Source organism: Coturnix japonica, chromosome 14, assembly GCF_001577835.2.
Source record: "Coturnix japonica isolate 7356 chromosome 14, Coturnix japonica 2.1, whole genome shotgun sequence".
Classification (NCBI taxonomy): Eukaryota; Metazoa; Chordata; class Aves; order Galliformes; family Phasianidae; genus Coturnix; species Coturnix japonica.
The window spans coordinates 12,451,648-12,471,923 of NC_029529.1; the positions used below are offsets into that span (position 1 = coordinate 12,451,648).

At 42.4% G+C, this 20,276-nt stretch overlaps 2 protein-coding genes across 4 annotated transcripts in view; one reads left to right on the forward strand and one right to left on the reverse strand.

The window, feature by feature from the left end:
• Positions 1-14,903, reverse strand: LOC107321021 (acyl-coenzyme A synthetase ACSM3, mitochondrial-like). 3 transcript variants are annotated; one of them, XM_032447629.1, is made up of 15 exons: positions 14,648-14,903; positions 12,756-13,014; positions 7,754-8,019; positions 7,295-7,505; positions 6,108-6,315; positions 5,141-5,284; positions 4,669-4,825; positions 4,072-4,151; positions 3,012-3,135; positions 2,290-2,370; positions 1,852-1,953; positions 1,521-1,648; positions 1,302-1,401; positions 912-1,031; positions 1-472 (listed from the first exon to the last, which is right to left on the reverse strand). In XM_032447629.1, the coding sequence occupies exons 3-15, from the start codon at positions 7,952-7,954 to the stop codon at positions 386-388; spliced, it is 1,743 nt and encodes a 580-aa protein (XP_032303520.1). In that variant the 5' UTR covers positions 7,955-8,019; positions 12,756-13,014; positions 14,648-14,903; the 3' UTR covers positions 1-385. The 3 variants fall into 3 exon arrangements, with proteins under 3 accessions (XP_032303520.1, XP_015732995.1, XP_032303521.1); XM_015877509.2 differs by lacking the exon at positions 14,648-14,903 and adding an exon at positions 14,245-14,263; XM_032447630.1 differs by lacking the exons at positions 1-472; positions 912-1,031; positions 1,302-1,401; ... (2 more) ...; positions 3,012-3,135; positions 14,648-14,903 and having other exon boundaries at positions 12,756-13,161.
• PDILT (protein disulfide isomerase like, testis expressed) overlaps positions 10,540-20,276 on the forward strand; it is a 20,721-nt gene continuing 10,984 nt past the window's right edge. The window contains exons 1-3 of the mRNA XM_032447631.1: positions 10,540-10,738; positions 16,925-17,131; positions 19,958-20,091. Of these exons, the coding sequence (XP_032303522.1) occupies positions 10,540-10,738; positions 16,925-17,131; positions 19,958-20,091 (540 nt within the window). The remainder of the gene's footprint in view (positions 10,739-16,924; positions 17,132-19,957; positions 20,092-20,276) is intronic.

The window sequence follows — 20,276 nt, forward strand, 5'->3', positions numbered from 1 at the left end:
TTACTTTTACTAATTTCTCATTTATTTGTAATGGTCAAAATTGCAGTGGACCTTTATTATTATGATTTTTTTTAAAGGAATCTGATGTTTATATTAATTGCAGTAAAAAAAATTAAACTTCCATGCAGTCTTGGGTCACTCTCTCCTCTCTCATACCACATTTTCAATTATTCGTGTCTTTTCCCATCTGGGTTCCCATTGTGGGTTGATGGTAGACGTGGTTCTCATATCACACATCCTCAGGTTATACGAGCCTCCATTTTTGCTCCCTGTTCTTCCATACATTCTCTTAGTGCTGTGGTTTGTGATAATATGCCAAGTCCAAACACCATGATTTGGCTGATGTGGATGACGGAAGTTTTCTCTCCTCCATTTTCAGATACTGTTATGCTTTTCCCCATTCTTTGTTTCTTAGAACTTTTCTCTGGATTTTCCCCGTCGCTGTCTTTGGCAGAGACTGAACAAACTCCACCTGAATGACAAAAACACTTGCTTTTAGCCAAACACATTCTGATGAATCTCAGAGATGCAAGGAAAGATGCTCTAACATTGTGGTGAGGGTAACAAGATGCAAAGCTGCACAGCCTGGGGCTGGGATGGTGAAATTCCTTGCTGCATATCTTAGCTGTGCTGCACAGGCCATACGTGCTTGTAGAGGAGCATCTTCAACTATTAGGGAGGAGAATCATGAGCGTTCTCCAGACACGATGCCAGCAGAAATTTCTGCTTTGTTTTGACTGAGTCTGAACAGAGCTCAGGGAAGAACCTGATAAGAACAGATTGCCTTGTCCATTTGAGTTACTGTGAAAACCTCAGTACTTTAGGAACTGGACTCTGCTTTTACCATCTCCTCTTTCTTTTTTCCTTTTCTTTCCCCCCACCCTCCCCAAGGAAGAACAGCAAGTACTTACCTTCCTGGGGTACTTGTAAGGAGCAGTCACCTTTTTGACGTGTTGCTGAAGATCACGAGTCAGCTCTTCTGGGTCGTGTGATGCAAAAGCAGGAGCTAAAACAACGAAGGCTTTGACTACCTGTGCCACAGAAGTGAAAGGACTCTGTTAACATCTAGCTGTGATTAGCTGTAATTAAGGTACTGATAAAACTGAACACCAAAATACAAAATTGTGACTTCTTTCTTTAATCTCTCCTGTCCTTGGCTTTTTGTTACAAAATGAGTTGCAAGGAATGATGTATATTGAAGCATGGGAACGTTTGCTATTTCAGAATCTTCCCAAAGGAAGCCCAGCATATGCAGAGAACTCAATGCTTAGAATCAGATACATCTCTTTCCATATCTTTACCTCCCCTCGAATTGGATCAGGACTGCTGACAACAGCTGACTCTGAGACTGCTGGGTGTTGTATTAATGCACTTTCAACTTCAAATGGACCTATACGATACCTAGGAGAAAAATACAGATATGACAACCACAGCAAGCTCGTCATTTCACTAGGTCGATTTTTTAAAACAAAGCAGGCCATTAACAGGCAAACAACAGAATCTATTTGCAGCTGACTTACCCAGCAGAATTAATTATATCATCGGATCTTCCAACAAACCAGACATATCCTTCTTCATCCATAACCCCTCTGTCCCCAGTGACATAGAAGTTTCCGGTGATGCAGGCAGCAGTCTTCTCTGGATTATCCTGACAACAATAGATAGTAAAAGAAAGAATGTGATGTCAGGCTTGACATGTCTTGATCAGAGTGGTCAGGCTCAAAACTCTCAAGTCACATAGAGACCCTGTGAAGATGCTAGATGAAATTCAGCTCCTCATTAAGTACCTTTGTTCTGGGTCTCTCCTGAGCTTCTCAGCAGGCTCAGGCAGGCAGAACAACTTGTACTTACCAAGTACTCAGAGAACATGCAGAAGGGTCGTGAAGGTTGAACTTTGACAGCAATGTTGCCTTCTTCTCCTTTGGGCAGAACAGCCCCATTGTCATCTATGATCTACAGGAAGAATCATAGAATACAGAATACCCTGAGTTGTAGGAGACCTCCAAGGATCATCAAGTCCACGTCCTGGCTCACAGAGTGTGACAATGTTGTCCAAATGCTTTTTGAACTCAGACATCCCAGGGCCATGACCACTGCCCTGGGGGACCTATTCCACCACCACCCAACTACCAGTGCCCAAAGGGACGTATCACTACTGCTCTGATTAACTTAATGAAACATCTGTGATGTAACAAGTGAACGACACAAGGGGACAGTCAGCATTTTCTTCATGCGTGTGCCCACAAACACATCTGAGCTCAGATGTAGCAGACCAACATACCAACATACCTGCACATCATAAGGTGGGACAGCTTTTCCCAAAGAGCCGGGTTTAATCTTCATTCCTTTCATATTGGCACATATTGTTACCTGCATGATAGATAAAGACATATATATGTATATAATTCATATTTCTGCAGCATTTTGTAGATTTGATGATGGCCTTGCTTTAGGCATGACACCTCTTCATGAATTTGTCATGACCAGGACTGAATCAGGACCAAAATGCCATGGTTCTCCATCACATCAGGGAAGGGTCAGCTGTGCAGAATAAGGTTGCTTTGCTCAGATTGAGCCAGCAGATCCTCTTGTAAACACTTGAATTTGCAATCCAGCAGAGACAAAGCAGCAGAGACATCGCATACCTTATTTCAATAATGGGACAATTAATTTGGGACCATCTCAAGGGTAAGAAGAGAGAATGCCTGAAATCTGATTCTTAATAGCTTTGTTATGTTTGCTTGCAGAGTCAGCAGGGATGTGAACTGATTTAATACTTTCCATCAGAAGCTCAGATGGGCCAAACTGATACTCAGAGCAAATTAATTGTTTTTTATTTTTTCTTCTGAAGAAAAGATGATGAAGGGATCTACAAGTTATTTTGCAGGGAGCTCCTTTTCAAAAAGTTCATTTAAATGATGCTCCCCTTTCCACTGATTAATCAAAGCACGCTGTGCCTTGGGTATTGTTACCTTTGAGATGGCATAGTGGAGAAATTAATACAAACATACTGTTTCAGTCTGGCCATAGCCTTCATAGATATCCAGCCCTGTTTGGATTTTCCACTTCTCCATCACTTCAGGATTGAGTGGTTCTCCTCCAGATAGACAATGTTTCACAGTCATGAATTTGTAGCTTGAGAAGAATAGCAAATAAAAGAGTTTTCTTATTTTTTGAAAATAGCAATTGAATGGTCTTACCTGGGGAACATGCCTCAGCTTCCAAAGGAAGCACGACTAAAACTTCACAAGCTAGTTTGGAAATGACTATGATACTTCTATCACACTGTCATTGATTGGACTCCTAGATTGCTCATATTACCACTGAGGGGATTTATCTCTCTGTCAGGAAGAGCTGGGTAGGGACAAAAAAAAGCGTTTGCAAATTTTCTTGGAAGAAGACTAAATAAAGGTGTTTCCTCAGGAGAACAGCAAGAAAGGAACTACCTGAGCAAGCAGGTCAAGTGTTCTTGGAAAGCTGAATTAGGTGACTATGCACTGGCAAAATAAGACAATGAATACACAAGTAATAATATGAAATCTCCTTACAAACCATACTGATTACTCATAAGCTTAAAAACTTTGCAGTGTAACAGACCAGTGGGAACAGCTGTCAAATAACTTTCAGCATGTCAAAGTCCTCAAAGAACTCTAGAGGTTTGTGTCCTACTCAAGGATACAGCAATGACTTCAGTGTGCTCCACCAGCTCCTTGATCTGGTGCTGTCTGAAATCCTCCTTGACTTTAATTTAACTGAGCGCCATAAGTTTGGAGGAAGTGACACCTTAAAAAAAATACACCTAATTTATATTTAATAATTTTAATCTAATTTCCTATGTGCTCTTTTTTCAGAGATTCCATTCATGAAGCCTGAATGGACCAAGGTGTGAATTCTTATTCTCATTTTTTGCAACACATCCTTCTCTTTCAAGTGCATGGCTTTCCTTTAATTAGCTTTCCTTTAATTGAACAAACAAACAAACAACCCTAACATAAGTAACTAAACAGCTGATTCTGCCACAGCATTACATCCCAGCCCCTGTGACCCCCACAACACACAGGTGTGTAGTACCTGCTCACATCATGTTGGACAAGCATACGGTAGGCAGTGGGGGCAGTGCAGAAGACGGTGATAGGGTATCTTGAGAGAGTCTAGGGGAAAAAAAAGGAAGTGATTTTATTGAAAAGAAGATGTAACGATGGCTCTGACCTGGCAGATATCATGAGACGTTAAATGTGACAAGAGGGAATGGGCTCAAGTTGTACCAGGGAAGATTTGAGTTGGATATTAGGAAAAATTTCTCCTCCAAAATAGTGGCCAGGTGCTGGAATTGGCTGCCCAGGGAGGTGCTGGAGTCACTGTCGCTGGGGGTGGAGATGTGGTACTCAGGGACGTGGTTTAGTGGGCAAATATTGGGACAGGACAGCACTGATCTTAAGTTAATTATCTCCTGCATTTTCACCACATCTCCTCTACCCTATAGCCTAACCAGGAGGGAAAACACTTGCTTCATTTACCATGCACCATATGGGGGGATAATTGCTGGGATGTGGGTAGTACCGTGCCTGCTGCTGAAGAATGCTGAGCAGGTATGCTCTGGAATCCAGTTTGTTTGTTTCATTTACACCAGCTGGAAATAATGCTCACAGCATGAAATGTTATGCTTACTTCTGCAATGACTGTTGGTTTAAACTGTGGCATATTGTGAACAAAAACACAAGATCCACTGATCCATGGTGCAAAAATGCTGCTCCAAGCTGCCTTTACCCAGCCAGTATCAGAGGTATTCCACATTATATCTGAGGGAGTCAAGTTCATCCAATGCCTGATAAAGCAGAGGGGAAAAATAAATGGTTCACACAGTGAGAAAGACTTAACTTAGGCCCAAGTCACAGCACAATTAAAGGAAAGGACAGAAGGCTTCCATCAAAAGATGTGGTGCAGAAAGTTGGTAGGAATTTAAGATCTGAAACATTCTCTTGTTTCTACAAGGAGGATATCCTGACTGCTACTCTGCAATCAGCCCTATGAGTTATTAAATGCTGTGGCTGATGCTTTCAACTGAGTCTACAAAAAACATTTAATAACCTTTGTTTCACCCTGGGAGAAGAAAGAGGAGGAGAGCATCCAGGAAAAATACCTGCTACTGGTTGCAAATCCGATGCCATAACTGCTGTGGGACTGCACCACCATTTTTGGAGAGCCTGTACTTCCACTGGTAAAATAGATGAGCATTGGGTCATCATTTCTTGTCTTAATGCATTTGTGGTCAGCAGATGTCACCCTTCAGAAGAAATAGCATATGATGGTTACTACACGTGCATTTTCCATACAAGAAAATTTATTTTTTTAGATTTAGGAGTTAAACAGGAAAATAGTTGGCACTAAAATACATGATCTCACAAAACAGTCACATCAGATGGTACATGTAAGAGTTTTGATGATCACATCTGTGTTCCATACAACATAATTTTCACAATGTGAACATCTAGAGCCTATTCCAGAGACTGTCTACAGCTATATTTCAATGGCTCTGAAAGTGCTGTTTGTAGAACAGCAGGTAGCTGCAAAGCCAACTTCTGCCTCAAAACATACCATCTCCCACCTCGAAGTCAGTGGAAGATATTCATGCTCTGATGCCAGATAAGGTGTTCTTAGACACACATTATACTACTGAAGTCCAAGATGCCAATGAACTATCTAGACTGTCTGGGCTATCAAGCAAGTCAAGGGAAGAAATAGCTGATGCCATGTCAGCTGGGCAACAAGAACTGGCAACAGTTGTATTATCACAGAATTCAAGAGCCATTGGGCTGGGCTCTAGTAGACAAGCACAACGTGTCTTCAAGATTAGTACTCTGTGCTCTTATGTCAGCTTCTAAAAAGGTCTTTGCTTCCAAGACACTGATCAAGGAGCAGCTCAGAGATCTGATTCCAGCTCCCCAGAGGAATGCTGAAGGGATCTGTACTTAATGCAGTGATAGCAGTGAGTTGGCAGAGGGCTGGAAAAACATAATTCATCGGTACTTGGGAATGTGAAAACTCAGCAGTGTCACCTGACAGTTTCCTTTATTTCCCAGAGATGGTGCAGAGAACTGGATACTCACGCATAGAGTTCTTTGAGGTTGAGCCACCCATCTCTGTTCCCTTTGGCTACAATTAATTTGGCTTTCAGAAACTGGCATTCAGGCAAGATAGATTCCACTGCAGGTGCCAGGGTGTCATTGGTAATGATGCACTTGGCCTTTGAAGCTTGGAGTCGGTATAAAATATCTTTGGCTGTTAGTTGGGATGTTCCTGGAATAAAGACAATTCCTGGAAAAAAAGCAACAAAGAATTGGGAAAATGGTCCAGTTGTCTTTATGATGTTTATACAACATGATAGTGTGCAATGAAGACATCGTTCATTTCAATAAGGAATTAATACCTTCAACGTAACATAGAACTCAACAGATCCAGTTCAGGTAGCATACGCACATTGCTCAGTCAACATCTCACTGTAGCTTGGATTAATTTTGTAGCATTAAAATGTGAGTTCGGATAATGGGCAGAATGTGATTTGTATCACAGCTTCAGAGGGGACAAAACAAAAAGAATTTCCTGGATTTCTATACATTCTTTTCCCAAGAATTTCAATAGTCTGAACATAAATGATTGGTTTCAGTCTTGTTGCTCCTTCAGAGGTGTCCACCCAATTTTTCAGTTGGGAAACTAAAGAATTGAGCGTCTGAACGATATTCCCATGGATACAAAAGAACTGGGTTTGCAACTCCGTTGCAACCTGCAACAGAGCAAACAATACAAAACCGCCTGTATGTGTCCCTGTTGATGCTGAATCATCATGGATGTTTTGCAGACTGAAAAGGTGATGGGTCAAATTCTTCTGAAAAATCTGTGGAAATAACAGCAGAGCAGAAAAGTACTGCACTGAACCGTTAGCTGTTATTGTCATAGTACTCCATCAGAACTGTCCATACTGATAATACGTCTGCTCAAATCTGACCTCAGATTGTAACCGTTCAGCCTCCCCTGGCTTCAACTAAGGGTGGCGTTTAATCAAACAAGATCTTTTCAGCATCTATTTTGTAACATTATTTAGGCTCCTGTGTGGGTGCTGCCAACTCTCCTTCTATATAAAAGAATCATGAAGAATAATTGATCAGCAAAGAACAGCGGATCCCTGCTTTTCCTCTCCTTTTTTTTTAATCTTTTTTCAGATTGACAGAGCAATTTTCTCACATCTATTTATTTTCTTCTTTCTTTCTGTGTCTCAGAGATCAATAGGACAACTCACCTGCCCGGATGCAGGCTATACTCAGTAGCCACCACTCAGGGACACGAGGCAGAACTGCCAGAACTCTGTCTCCTTTCTGCAAACCACACACCTCAGACAGTATGTTGGCTGTTTTCCTGGACAGAAATCCCAGCTCTTCAAAGCTCCACTTCACCTCCTCCCCTTCATCATTTACCCACCAAAAAGCTGGGTTTGCCGGTCTCTTTCCATCCTAGAACATAGCAACAGAACATATTAAATCAGATGGTAAACCTTAAAAAGTTTCGTTTCCATTCAAAATAACTCCAGACTTTGCAAATGGTCTTTGGTAATCAGTCCCTTGGAGCGATGCCCACATTTCTGACAAAGAAAATACTGTGCCGTAATTTCCAGCTATCATTACCCAGCATCCATCACAAAAATTGGTTTTTATTGTCTGGTATTTGTTTCAGTGTCTATAAAATAGAAGAAAATTGCTACCTTTTCCAGTTGCAGCCACTCATCCAGGACATCGCTGGCAAAGTTGAAATATTTGGGTAGTTCCTTCTCACACCGGTTTACAGAGTCATAATATGAAATAATCTGGGATGTGCGGAGCCTGTTACATCCATGGAAAAGTCTGGAAGGAGACCTCAGAATCTGCAAGCACTGAGGAATCCGGGATATCATAAATGTCCTCATGATAAACAAAGATTTATCAGGCAGTGGGAAAACAATCCAGGTGAACAGTCACAGGGACTGGACATCTGCAGTGAAAGAAATTGTGTTTAGAAGCAGCCAGATATTTGGGGCTTTTTTTCCATCTTTCTTCTCTAGTTTTTCAGCTTATGAATGAACCCCATCTCTCCTGATATCTCCTTATATCAAAATCCTGTATTTCTCGATTCTTCTGAGTTTTATACTCACAGAAATGAAATGGTCTACTGCTAAAAGTCAGGAAATGTGCTGAGCTTTGTATGTCTGATTGATAGAATCTCCGATACCTACATGTTTCTATGATTCAGCCTCTGTAATTATGTCATGTCCTACAGGCACACTAGGTGGCAGCTCTCCACTCCAAATAATTCATCTATGAAACGGTGTCTCTTTCCCAGTGAGTTCTGATTTTGTTTGGGGCCTGGAATAAACTCAATATAAACTGTATGCAGGCAAATATGGAATTCCAAACCTCCCATCTGTTCTTCCCTTCATCTGAAGGTGCGCCTCATTTTACACACTGTGAAACATACAAAGAAAATTCCAACACTTCTGCCCTATACAACATACAGGTACATGCAGACATTTACAGCCCAGCTCAGGAAGTCAAAGAAATTGGATCTTTGCTCAGAGATGCAGAACCATCTGATCCAATTTATGAGTTTAATCAAGTCCCTGGGATCTGGTGAGCTCATTCAATCTAAGTCAATCTTTTCCTGTGTTCTGGAAGGACTGAGTTTTGGATCATTCTCCTCCAGTTTCCCTCCCGGAGATTAGAAGCCCTTTCCAGATTTGTGCTTATTCCCTTGCAGGAGATTTTCAGAAGGGATTTGATCTGATTGCTGTTTGTTTCAGAGGCAGACAAGGAAAAACCAGGTCTATAAGCAAATGTCTTTGTCATCCCACCTGTGCTCTGGGAGGCTTTGGCTGGGGTTGCTTACAACAGGATATGTTCAGATCAAATAGGTCTTGATCTTTCTGTTATTCTGAAAGACGGTTTTTACCCTCCTAGGATATTACTTGGAAAACAGCTTTGGAAAAGAGATGAATAACAGATGTTTTCTCTGTTACAAAGAGAAAACAACCACAAAGTCAAACAGGAGACTCTTATCTTCCTGCTTTTTTCTTCCTTCCCTTTAGAACCTGATTGCTGTGTCTGTATTTATGCCTGATCTTATCTTGAAAGCAGCCTGAGCATACAGCTCTCTGATTTCATTAGTCGCCCTGTACAAGTGCTAATCAGACACGTCTCAAGGTGCATTACAACCCAAAGCCTTTGAGATTTACAAGGAGGAGTTCACTTGAAACCAAGCCTTCCTCACACCAGGTATAAAAACAGCCTAAACTGAAGCAATCCCAAAAAGTGGAGAGTAGCACATCAATCACAATCAAGATCACCAACCACTTTTGAGAAGTACCCTCCTAATACCAAATTTTTCATCCTTTAGTTTAAGAGTAAGAAAGAGTGAAGCTACACTGACCCCTTCAAGAAAAAAAAATATTCAACTGTTAGTTTGGTTCTTCTGAACTGGACAGATCTATCTTCAAGTCATCTCAGTCCTCATCCTCTATACTGACCAGCCCACCAGAGTCACTGCACCTTTGGGTGTACACCCCAGACTACAAATTTAGACATGGTTTAAGGATCATAGGTGTTCCTGCTACTATTAGAGGCTGGCAAATATCTTGGCTTCAGCGTTCATATTTGAAAGCTATCCAAAAGTTGAAAGTAAACATCTGGAGCCGTCAGTTACTCTACAGATACTAGCTAACAAATGTGGGTCACAAACTGTTCACATCGCATCAATTTGTTCTATAGCTGAGAATCAACAGCAAAACATTCTGGTTTAACCCACAAAGTAGGTATATTTCTTGAGATATAACACAGCATCTCATCAGAGAGCTTATCCTGAATCAATCTGCAGAATGTAGCTTTGCAAGCACAACAGATAAACAAGTATTAACCAGAGGAACAGCTATCGTCTGCTTTTCCTAGGTGCTGGAACAGGTTGCCCAGAGGGGTTGTGGATTCTCCATTCCTGGAGCTGCTCAAGGCCAGGTTGGATGGAGCCCTGGGCAATCTGATTTAGCACCTGATCTATCGCTTGGTAACCCTGCCCATAGCAGGGGGTTGATGATCTCTGAGGTCCCTTCCAAGCAAAGCCATTCTAAATTTCTATGATTCTATGATCCTCTGATTCTAGTTACCTCATGTACTGTCCTGCCTGTAGCCCTGAGCGAGGTTACAGACTTATTACAGACTTATGCTTCTGTGGGCACGTTTCCCCTCCTGTGCTCTCCCACCTTCTCTCCAGGGTTCTTATTACTTACAGCAACTGCAAACCTATTATCTCCACAGAAATTGTTTTTCCAAACACTGCTAGAGATGGGGAAGTAATTACGTTAACCTTCCAGTGGAAAGGTGCATTTGGCTCCACTGATGGTAAATTTAACAACCTTATCAGCCTCTAAGTATGGCTGATAAAACAGCAGCCACCTGAGCAGCAAATACTGGTGCTTAGTCCCCCTTTGCTCCTTTCTTTTCAGTCACCGAATAAAGGTAGGACAAGATGATGATGCATCATTTCTTCCTTCTGCCATTGCTATTTCTCTCAGCTTTCTTGGCTGTGGAGAGCATAAGCCCAAGTGAAAGAAAGCCAAGGAAAGCCAAACTCCCCAAAATAAGAAAGGAGAATAGCGTACTCTTGCTGAAAAAGAGCAACTTTGACAGAGCATTGAAGGAAACAAAGTACCTGCTGGTGGAGTTCTGTGAGTATCAGCTTTGTCTGTCTCTTAACCTGGCAGCTCTGCAGAGCACGGTTGATGCTGGAACATGAAGGTATGACTGTTCTACTGTTGCTTTATCCTCCAGCTGCCCTTGTTCTATGTCCACCATGTCTCTATTTCTGACAATAACTACAATCACTGATTTCTTTTTGGAGCATTTGAGCACCAGCCTGCTCCATAAAACTGATACTAAGATAGGTTTACACATGTGCAGCTCTAACTTTGCATTCTCTGCTTCCACTGCCTAATCTTGCACGTGTGTTTCACAGCAATGATGGGTGAAACTCTGTGTGTTCAAAAATCAGAGAGGGCTCCGATTCTCCCACATTTTCACCCACACTTTGCATGAGATTTATGCCAGACGGCATCTCTCCTCTGTAAGTGTCTGGGCTGTAGGGAATGGCTCTGTACATTATTTCAGTGTCTGTAACTGCATGATATAGGTCTGCAAGTCTCTTTCCCTGAAATCAGCACTTGATTAGGTGGAGGCAGGATTGTGGCTTTTCTATTACGTTCCTGCTCATTCCACACAGGGAGCAACTATTTCTGTGAGTTAGGAGGTCTGGTATTACAAAAAGTAAATCGCAAAAGCCAAAAAATAGTCTCGTGATTGCACCCACCCAAAAGCTCAGACACTCCGTGACTTCCCCCTCCACATGGGGAGGTTTTCTGAACAGCCTGCAGGTAGCACAAACTCCTACTGTCAGAGCAAAACTCCTTCAAGGGGTTGTGTTACAGTTTATGAAAACCTGAGGATGCCATTTCATGTTCAGAAGGTCCTTCTCAGTTTCATTGCCAGTGGCCCCACTAAGCCCATAGAAGCCACAGTGGGGTATAGGACATAAAAAGAGCAATTCTGCACAACTCATTCCCAGTGGGGCTGCAGAGCCCCTATAGATAGCACTGGTCTTTCCAACATGTTTTACCAGCCTGCTTCATACAACCTATCGGGGAGGCCAGCCCCCTGGAGCAGTGCTCATCGCACTCCTTCTCCAGATCATCATTGACATTAACATCGAATTTTAACAGATGTGCAGCTGATTCATGCCTGCATACCTTGTGCTTAGTGCTTTGCTGGACCAGAAATGATCATTCAGCCTTCAGAAGGACAGAAATAATGTGTGGAAACACAGAATACTTAATATTAAACACTACGCATTATGATTGGTGCAGAGAGAGGAGTTACAGCAGAGACAAAGGAGTCCTATGAGAAACTGCAGTGTAAATACAAATGCTGTAAGTCTCCAAGTAGAGACGGTTCAACCAAACCAGCAGGGGAAGATACTACTTAAGACAGGAACTTTTTCTGCGATAACTTTACTATGGGCATGTCTACAGATTATGGACAATGGACTTTTCAGTCTGTGTAAGAAAACAAAAGCTTTATCTCTGTTCCCTGAGCTTGACATTGCTTCACCCTGCTATCAGTTGTGCTGCACTCACTGAGCTCAGCACACACATCAGCTCAGCCTTACACTACAGCTTTGCAGCCTAGCTCGGCTCTCAAGGCAGGTAAGCACTGAGCACAAGATGCAAATCCCAAATCAATCCTGGATCTGGAATAGCTATTTGTAGTTAAAGCAATATCCGAACTTTGCAGAAGCAGATGTGATAAATTAATAAAACTAAAAAAACATTCAGCAGGAATGTCATAGAGTCACAGAATCACAGCAGTTGGAAGGGACCCCCAGAGATCATCAAGTCCAACCCCCTTCCAAAGCAGATTCCCTACACCAGGGTGCACAGCTCAGCATCCAATTAGTTTTAGAAATCCAGAACAAATGCAAGACCTGAGATTCTTCTTCTCAGCTGTTCTCAATCGTGGCAATGCAATGAAAGAATGCAAAGGAATCCCATACACCCCAGAAAGTGGACTTGTACCAAGAAGAGGAAAAGTGTGAGCTCCGAATTTGGATTGAATGCTCTAGGATCTGCATAATGTCTGTTCGTACTGAGAAAACCTCAACCCTTTCCCTGCTGTATAACAGTGTCTACTTACCAGTGGCAGGATATTCAGTGGGGAAAGGCCTGCTTTGACGTCTTCTCCCCTCCTGGTGCCTCCTGCAGTTCCACCCTCAGTGTGTCACAGCTCTGTATTCCTTCAGGCAAGATTTAATATAAAAACATCTGCTGATTTTCTGCCATGCAGTTTCAGTACCCTAATGAGCCGAGCGAAGTACACTGGGCAAATTCCCATTATGGAAATGAAGTAATGATCCAGAAATCCAACATTCTTCTGCCTTCATCCCGACTGTTTTCTGCAATGAGAAAGTAACTGGAGGGGCAGCACAAAGGAGGTGGGGCAGAAGAGCACAAGAAGGGCAGAAGAGCAGAGAGTCCAGTTTCAATTGGGTTTTTTTTTTGGTGAAAGAACAGCGAACAATGTCTGAAAACAGCAAAGGCAACACGTGGCATCGTGCCCATTCTCTTATCTGAATGGTGCGTCCTGACTGTGTTAGGAGCACTGAGTTTCAAAGTTCACATGAACGGGTCCTCATTCTGCTGCTGTCTGCAGCATTGTCGTTAAATCGATCTAAGGATCACTCAGAGGCACACTAGCATAGGGAACACAGAGCACTTACCTCCAGGAGATGGTAGATCTTGCCTCAGTGTTGCCTACATGTAAGAATTTTGTTATTTACACTGTGTGTTAAGTGAATATAAACCCCTGTGGCGAAGTGCATGGCAGTATATTATTGCTTTCAAGTTTTATCCTCAAAAACAAGATAATTAACAAAAAATCCCAAGCACTTCAACAACAGTTAAGCACCATGGGGAGGATGAAACGTGTCCACTTACAAACACAAACACTCCAAGTACTGCAAACAGCCACCAACCGTGACCATTTTCAGTCATGTATTAACTTGGTCCCCACAGACTTTTCTCCAGGCTAAAATCTCTCTCAGCACTTCTCCATGGTAGAGGCGTTCCAGCCCTCTGATGACTTTCATGACTGCCCCGCTCTAACAGCTCCATGTCCTTCTGATGCTGGGGACCCCAGTGCTGGACGCAGGACTCCAGGTGGGATCTTACAGGAGTGGAGCAGAGCGGGACAGTCACCTGCATCCACCTGATGTCACACTGTTGGTACAACCCAGACTACAACTGACTTTCTGGGCTGCAAAAGCCCACAATGCTGGCTTGAATCCCATTTTTCATCCCCAAGTTCTCTGCAGAGCTGCTCTCAGTCAATTTTTCTTCCAGACGCTGACAACCCTGAGGATTTCCTTGACCCAGCGCAGGACCCTGCACTTAGCCTTAGCTTCCTGAAGATCACATGGGCCTATTTCTAAAGCCTGTCAAGGTCCCTCTGTGCAGCAGTTGCCACTAGTTTTCCTGTCTCATTTATCTGGGCAGTAACATTTTCATTGTCTTTTTATAACCTAAGGACAAACACATAAGTGGTGCATTTGTGCATCACACTGCTACTTTGCTCTCCAAGCATATTTCTACCTATTAAAAAAAAATAAGATAAAAGAAACATTTACCTTTTTCTAGCAGATCTGTGCATGCAGTGAACCAGGAGGTCACCTATAGGATTCCTGCAGCCTGTGACTGGCAATCAGTGCTGGGATAATGACATTTAATTGGCAAAAAATTGGTGACTATCAAACATATTCACCTCCATCCCAAGGCATTAAAGCAGAAGATGACATTTCTGAAACAAATGAGAAGCCACTGGCTGTGTATATATGAGAAGGAAGACTTCCATGCAGTGAAGGGAGCATGACTGATTTTAAATCAGTGTGTCAGCTCACTCACAAAGCCAACATCCAAATCACACTCACTCGTGTGCTAGGAGCTGGTTCCAGCAATGCAGAAATCTGCTCCCTACGTGGCAAATGGGAACAGTTCAAAAACACCCCCAAACACGTATCTCTGATAACTAACCTTTTCACAGGAACCCAATGCATCATGAGGGAGAATGGGATGTGGGTGCCTCGTTCACGTAGGCTTTGTTGGAAAATCAGTCACAGTCCTTTAGCGTACACTGTCTGAAATAGACACTGGATTTATTTGCAAAATGTGCTTTTTAAAGGGAGCTGGATGGTTGAAGTGTGTGTCCAGGCAGGTACAAGCATCACTAGTTGATATTCTGGTTGCTGGATGCAGTCCTACTGATTAGCATCTATCCCTTCTCTTGATGTCCCTATACATGCATTTTTTAACTGAACATTCTGTATAAGGATCCAAACTTTTGAATAATCTCCAGTGTTTGCATAGCAGAAGAACTCAACTGAACTGCAAACTGCAAACATTATATTAGCTCAGATTCAAAGTACAGAAGTCAACACAGGAGATAATGGGCTGTATTTTGCACAGTAGAATAAAATGCAAACACTTTCAAGGTCACATAAGAAAATGTGCTTTCGCAGCAAGATCAATACTCACTTTTCTCGCTTCAAGTCTAATATGTTAAACAGGAAACCATTCTTCTACACAGAAAATTATATATCTGTAGTGAAAACTGTAAGAGCAGACTACACAGGAAAGAGGAAAAGTAGGACTCCTAACTATGCCAGGAACTGACAGCTAAGAAATCAGTATTTAGCATGACAACAGGCATATTCACAGTGCCTGCAGCAATCACCGGACATCAGTATGGACAGCCCTATGAAACTGGAGGCCATCAGCAATTAGCTAAAGAAAAGAGGAACTCTCTAGGAAGCAGGTCTGTTTCTTCACTTCTTGCATAGAACAAGAGTGCTAATGGCCTGAGATATAAAAGTCAGCATTTCTGATACTGATTAAACATCTGTATTGCCTTCCAGTTTGTCAGGCTTTACTTTCAATGACTGTGTGATTTCAACATCAACCTAACTCTCTGTTCATGGCAATCAAGTCTCAGAGTTTAAGTTGCTGACATATGAGACACGTAAAATACAAGTGCACTTAAAGCCTCAAATTTGTAGGCTTAGCTCAGGAAATGGAAAATATGACAAACCTCCCCCACTCAGCACCTTTCCTTTGGGGAATGTGGGTATATATAACAACTGTTCCTCCTGACCTTTACAGGAAGGTTTTCTTATAGCAGTTCTTAAAATAAAGGAAACTGCAGTCATTACGAAAGGTGCTAAAAATGAGAAGCTGTTCTTCAGCACTTGCAGTCTGGGTGAACTTGCTGCAGAAATGGTGCTATGGACTCACCCCTCCTGATTCCCGACTATGGTAAAGCATCTGTGCAACTTTACATTACTAGGGGAAAAAGTCGCTATATTGAAATTGAATCCTAGAATCATAGAATGGCATGGGTTGAAAAAGACCACGATGGTTATCTCATTCCAACCCCCTGCTGTGGTGCAGGGTCACCAACCAGCAGCCCAGGCTGCCCAGAGCCACATCCAGCCTGGCCTTGAATACTTTCAGGGATGGGGCATCCACAGCCTCCTTGGGCAACCTGTTCCAGTGCGTCACTACCCTCTGTGTAATTATAAAGCAAATTGCCTCTGGTGTAAAGCACTGCCTTGGAATTAGCCAGAATGTACTGGATCCCTAATCACCATGTGACTTCTACTCGTTATTCCAAGTATTCATTGGGGGAAAATGTCAGCAAAAGCATATTTACAACTCTGAGATAGGAAACTGAAGTTGCAGTTAAATCTCAGAAAATCTCTGTAAAGTAGCAATAAAATTAGTTGATGAACCACAGCTGCCATTTGAGGCAGCCAAGGGTTGACACACAGCACACACAAACACCCGTTATTTTTACCACTATCAGTCTGTAAGAACATATTCTCTTATTCTCTCCTTCCCTTCCATATCTTATCTGGAGAAAGTAGTTACTGAATTACACAAGTTCACCCCAGTGAAGTGCTTACAGAACTACCATCCTACAAAGAGTCTCAGTGTGAGTACAAACTCTACCCTTGAACTCCCTTTAGAACCTAATAAGGATATTCTGTGAAACTTATTTTTTTACTCTAAGTCATTTCTTGCCAACAGAAAACTATTGCAGTCCTGTTGATTTTTCAGTCTGAATAGTCCAAGTTCTCATGTAGTCTTGAGCAGTCAGAATCAACACAAAGAAATAAGAAGATAATTTCTCACTTATTTGGGTCACAAATGGCCTTTATCCAGCCTCTCCAGCTACTATTTGACATAATTTCTGCTGCAAAGCTCTACACTGGATCCTGTGTAACCCATTCTCTTTTGACTGACCCTTTCCAGATGTTCCTTTATCTCAAGCATCTCAGAATGCGTCAAAAGAATTTGCTGAGGCTGCACGGCTCCTTAAGAAAGAAGCTCCAAGAATCCAGTTTGGCAAAATAGACGTCACAGATCAACATGACCTGAGAAAAGAATTTAATATTCAAGAGTTTCCGACTGTGAAATTTTTTGTGGATGGCATCAGGGAGGCTCCTATAGACTGCAAAGGTAAATTATCTTATGCACTGCTCATGGCAGGACGTGCTGACCTGTTTTGCTGACAAGGATAAAAGTATGGATGCTCAGATAAAGTCTATACAAACTCTTTGTGTCCATGGTATTAAACATGCAATTAACTCCATACCCATACAAGAACTTTGACGTTAATTGGTCTTCCACATTTATAACTGAATATGCTTCTCTCTGTTGAGTTCGCACAGCCAAGCTCACAACTGGCATAATTCTTCTGAGGACACAGAAACACCCCCAAAATGACACAATTCCACATACTACAAACAAACAAGCCATGCATTAAAGTTACACCAAACAAGAAACTGATCCCAAACCTACTCAGTCTGCACTTCTGCTGGCTCGCTGCAACTTCCACAGGTACTGGACGTGCAGCAAGTGCTGCAGGGATCCGCTGCATGTAACAACAAACTCTGAGCAAAGCCAAAGAGAAGAATTTTACAGTGCAGCCATCAGAGGGAGCTCAAAGATGGCTCAGAAAGGAAATTATGGAATAAGTTCAAATCTTTGGGGGAAAGTTATTCAGCAAAAAATGACACTATTGGAATAGGACAGACGAGCGATCCTTGAGAATCCAGGCCTTGTTAGAGCTTTTCTTCCAACAAAAGCACAGACAAGTTACTTCTTTCCTTTGGTTTTGTTTTCTTTTTTCCTTCCTTTTCCTTTCTTTCTTTTTCTCCTCTCCTCTGCTCTCCTCTCCCCCTTCCCTTCCTTTCAGTTTTTCTTCCTAAAAATGTTCCGTTTTGCAGAGTTAGCAACAATGCCACGATTTGCCTGAGCCTCCATTTGTGCTCTGAGCAAATACACTCGGGTCACGAGTTTAAAAAAGGATTGTGAAGGTTGTTCCTGAGTCTGCACACAACGGGACGCTCCAGCTTCTCCAACTCCTGAGCCCCTGAGGCTGCTCTGCTGAAAGCTGATCTTAAGTATTTTTAGTAACCAGCTTCTCCTTTTACATCAGCTGTTGAATGTTGCACCCACATTTCCCATAATCTACACTGCTGCAAACAGCTCCTGCACAAATGCCTCTGAAAGCACAGTTTGCCACAGAGAACTCGTGTATTAGAGGTGCTGATACATGAGATTGAAAGCTCTGACTTAAGTTTCTGATTAAATCTATAGGGCTGACTTGAAAACATCTTTTAAACTGGTGAACTAACTTGTCAAGCATGCTTGAGAGCCAGAGAACACCAAGCATCGTAACACAAGATGCACACAGCCATCCTTCAGCTGAGAGCTGCTACTTAATAAACACAGCAGGACACAAGGAGTGAGCAAAGCGGCTTCTCCCCTGTGGTCTGCACAATGCAGAACTGACTATTCAGAGACACATAATGCTCATAATGACTTAAATCACACTTTGTTGATGTGCTTGTGCAATTATTAGTGAAAGCTGACCTAGCAAGTATAACTGTAAACACTGGGAATCTGCAAGCAAACACCAGCCATTGCAGAAATCGTTATTTACAACTCCAAGGCCAAAATCTGCCCAGAAGAAACAACTTGTGGGCCGTGCAGAGCAGCAGCAGGAACACTCTGCACATGAAAAACCTGCAGAGAGGTTACATTGCTGACACAAAGCTGCCCAGCTCTGCATGCGGATAGAAGCCAAGCCCTTTGTGGCCACTAGGCAGTGCTCTGTGCTTTGCTCTGTGCTTTGCTCTGCAGCCTGCACACCTTACAGCCCATGTCTGTCAGCTTGGCCTTAAAAAAAAAATCCAGTAACAACAACAAAACACCACCACTAACAACAACAACAACAAAACCATATTTTAGACTAGTTGCAGTACAGCCTGCCTCAAAATGACTTGATGGCAGTAAAACGGTATGACTCAATTCTGACCTTGTCGTATTGTTAAAATACACAGTGCTAGGACTGTTATCCACTTGTACAGCCCTAGGACTTGCATCTTTGATTATCCACTTGTACAGCACATCTTGATTCTGTCACTTCCCAGCATAACGCAGGCGTTTTCATGTACAGTTTTCATGAGCCCTTTGCTGGACTTCTGTAATAATCCAAGAAGGATGCCAGACTTGCAGAGATGAAGGGGCTATTTTATGGCTGAGAGTCTCAATTTATGGCTCCAATTCCTTAGAAAACACGATAACTAGAAACAATTTTTAAGAGATTTAAGATTTCTAAAACTCCTGAAAACCTGAGAAAAAATTGCCAAATAAATGGACTGAGTATGAACTTATGAACACAGTAATGTTCATTTGGAACCCCAAAGATGGAATGGTGCCGAATTTAAGGACAACTTTGACAGTCTTCAGCTTCATTCCTCATGTCTAGGCTAAAAGCGAAGCTGCAGTACCACCGGGGAGTTTTATCATGTCTCTGTACCTATTAGATCCTTTCTGCAGAAGCAAAGGAACAATTTTGACACCTAACTCAATTGAATAGCCAGTTCAATAAAATCTGCAATTGGTTTGAAGACATTTTTGGATTAAGCCCCAGGTCGATAGCTCTTTATAGCTTATTATGATTTTGATTCACTTGTGGGGCACATGAAAACCTGCAGAAAAGGTTTTCTACTTGTCTAAATTTTCTCATCTTTACATTCCAAGCAATTAACTGGGCACAGCTGCGTGCAGCAGTCCCACAAAACGGGGCTCATAGCTGCTGGTCTTCTGGAGCTGGAGGTGACGGGACCCAGAAGTTGGGTTTGAATCAGTGCTGACCTCAGTCCTAAGGAGTCCAAGTTCAGCTGAGAAGCTTCCACTGCTTCTGTCTTGATTGTTCAGAAAGGTCTCATTCATTTTGAAGGCCGTTTTAATTCTTTGTTTTCTTTTGTTCCACAGGAGTCAGACAGGCCTCAGCTTTTATCACATGGATCAAAAGACAAACAGGACCCAGCACGGTTTTAATCAACTCCACCCATCAGGTCGAAGCCATCATAAATGCTGATGATTTGGCAGTGATTGGCTTTTTTAAGGTAATTCACTGGAGAGCTCGGAAGGCTGCTTTCCCTTCTGATCTGTTAGAGTTGCATTGTTTTCCATTGCCACCAAATCTCACATCCAAAAGGCCCAGAACTTGCTGAAAGGCTCCTTGTACCCTCCAGATTCCACCCTGTTAGGGCTCAGGGCAGCACAAGAAGCAGAAAGTGCTCAATGCTGC

Excerpts from the sequence above, each read along its gene's own strand:
- LOC107321021 (XM_032447629.1), bottom strand. The coding sequence starts at position 7,954 with ATGAGGACATTTATGATATCCCGGATTCCTCAGTGCTTGCAGATTCTG. Across the intron at positions 4,152-4,668 it reads AACCAACAGTCATTGCAGAA|ACTCTCTCAAGATACCCTAT; the intron begins GTAAGCATAACA and ends TTTTTCCCCTAG. Across the intron at positions 1,954-2,289 it reads TCCCACCTTATGATGTGCAG|ATCATAGATGACAATGGGGC; the intron begins GTATGTTGGTAT and ends TTCTTCCTGTAG.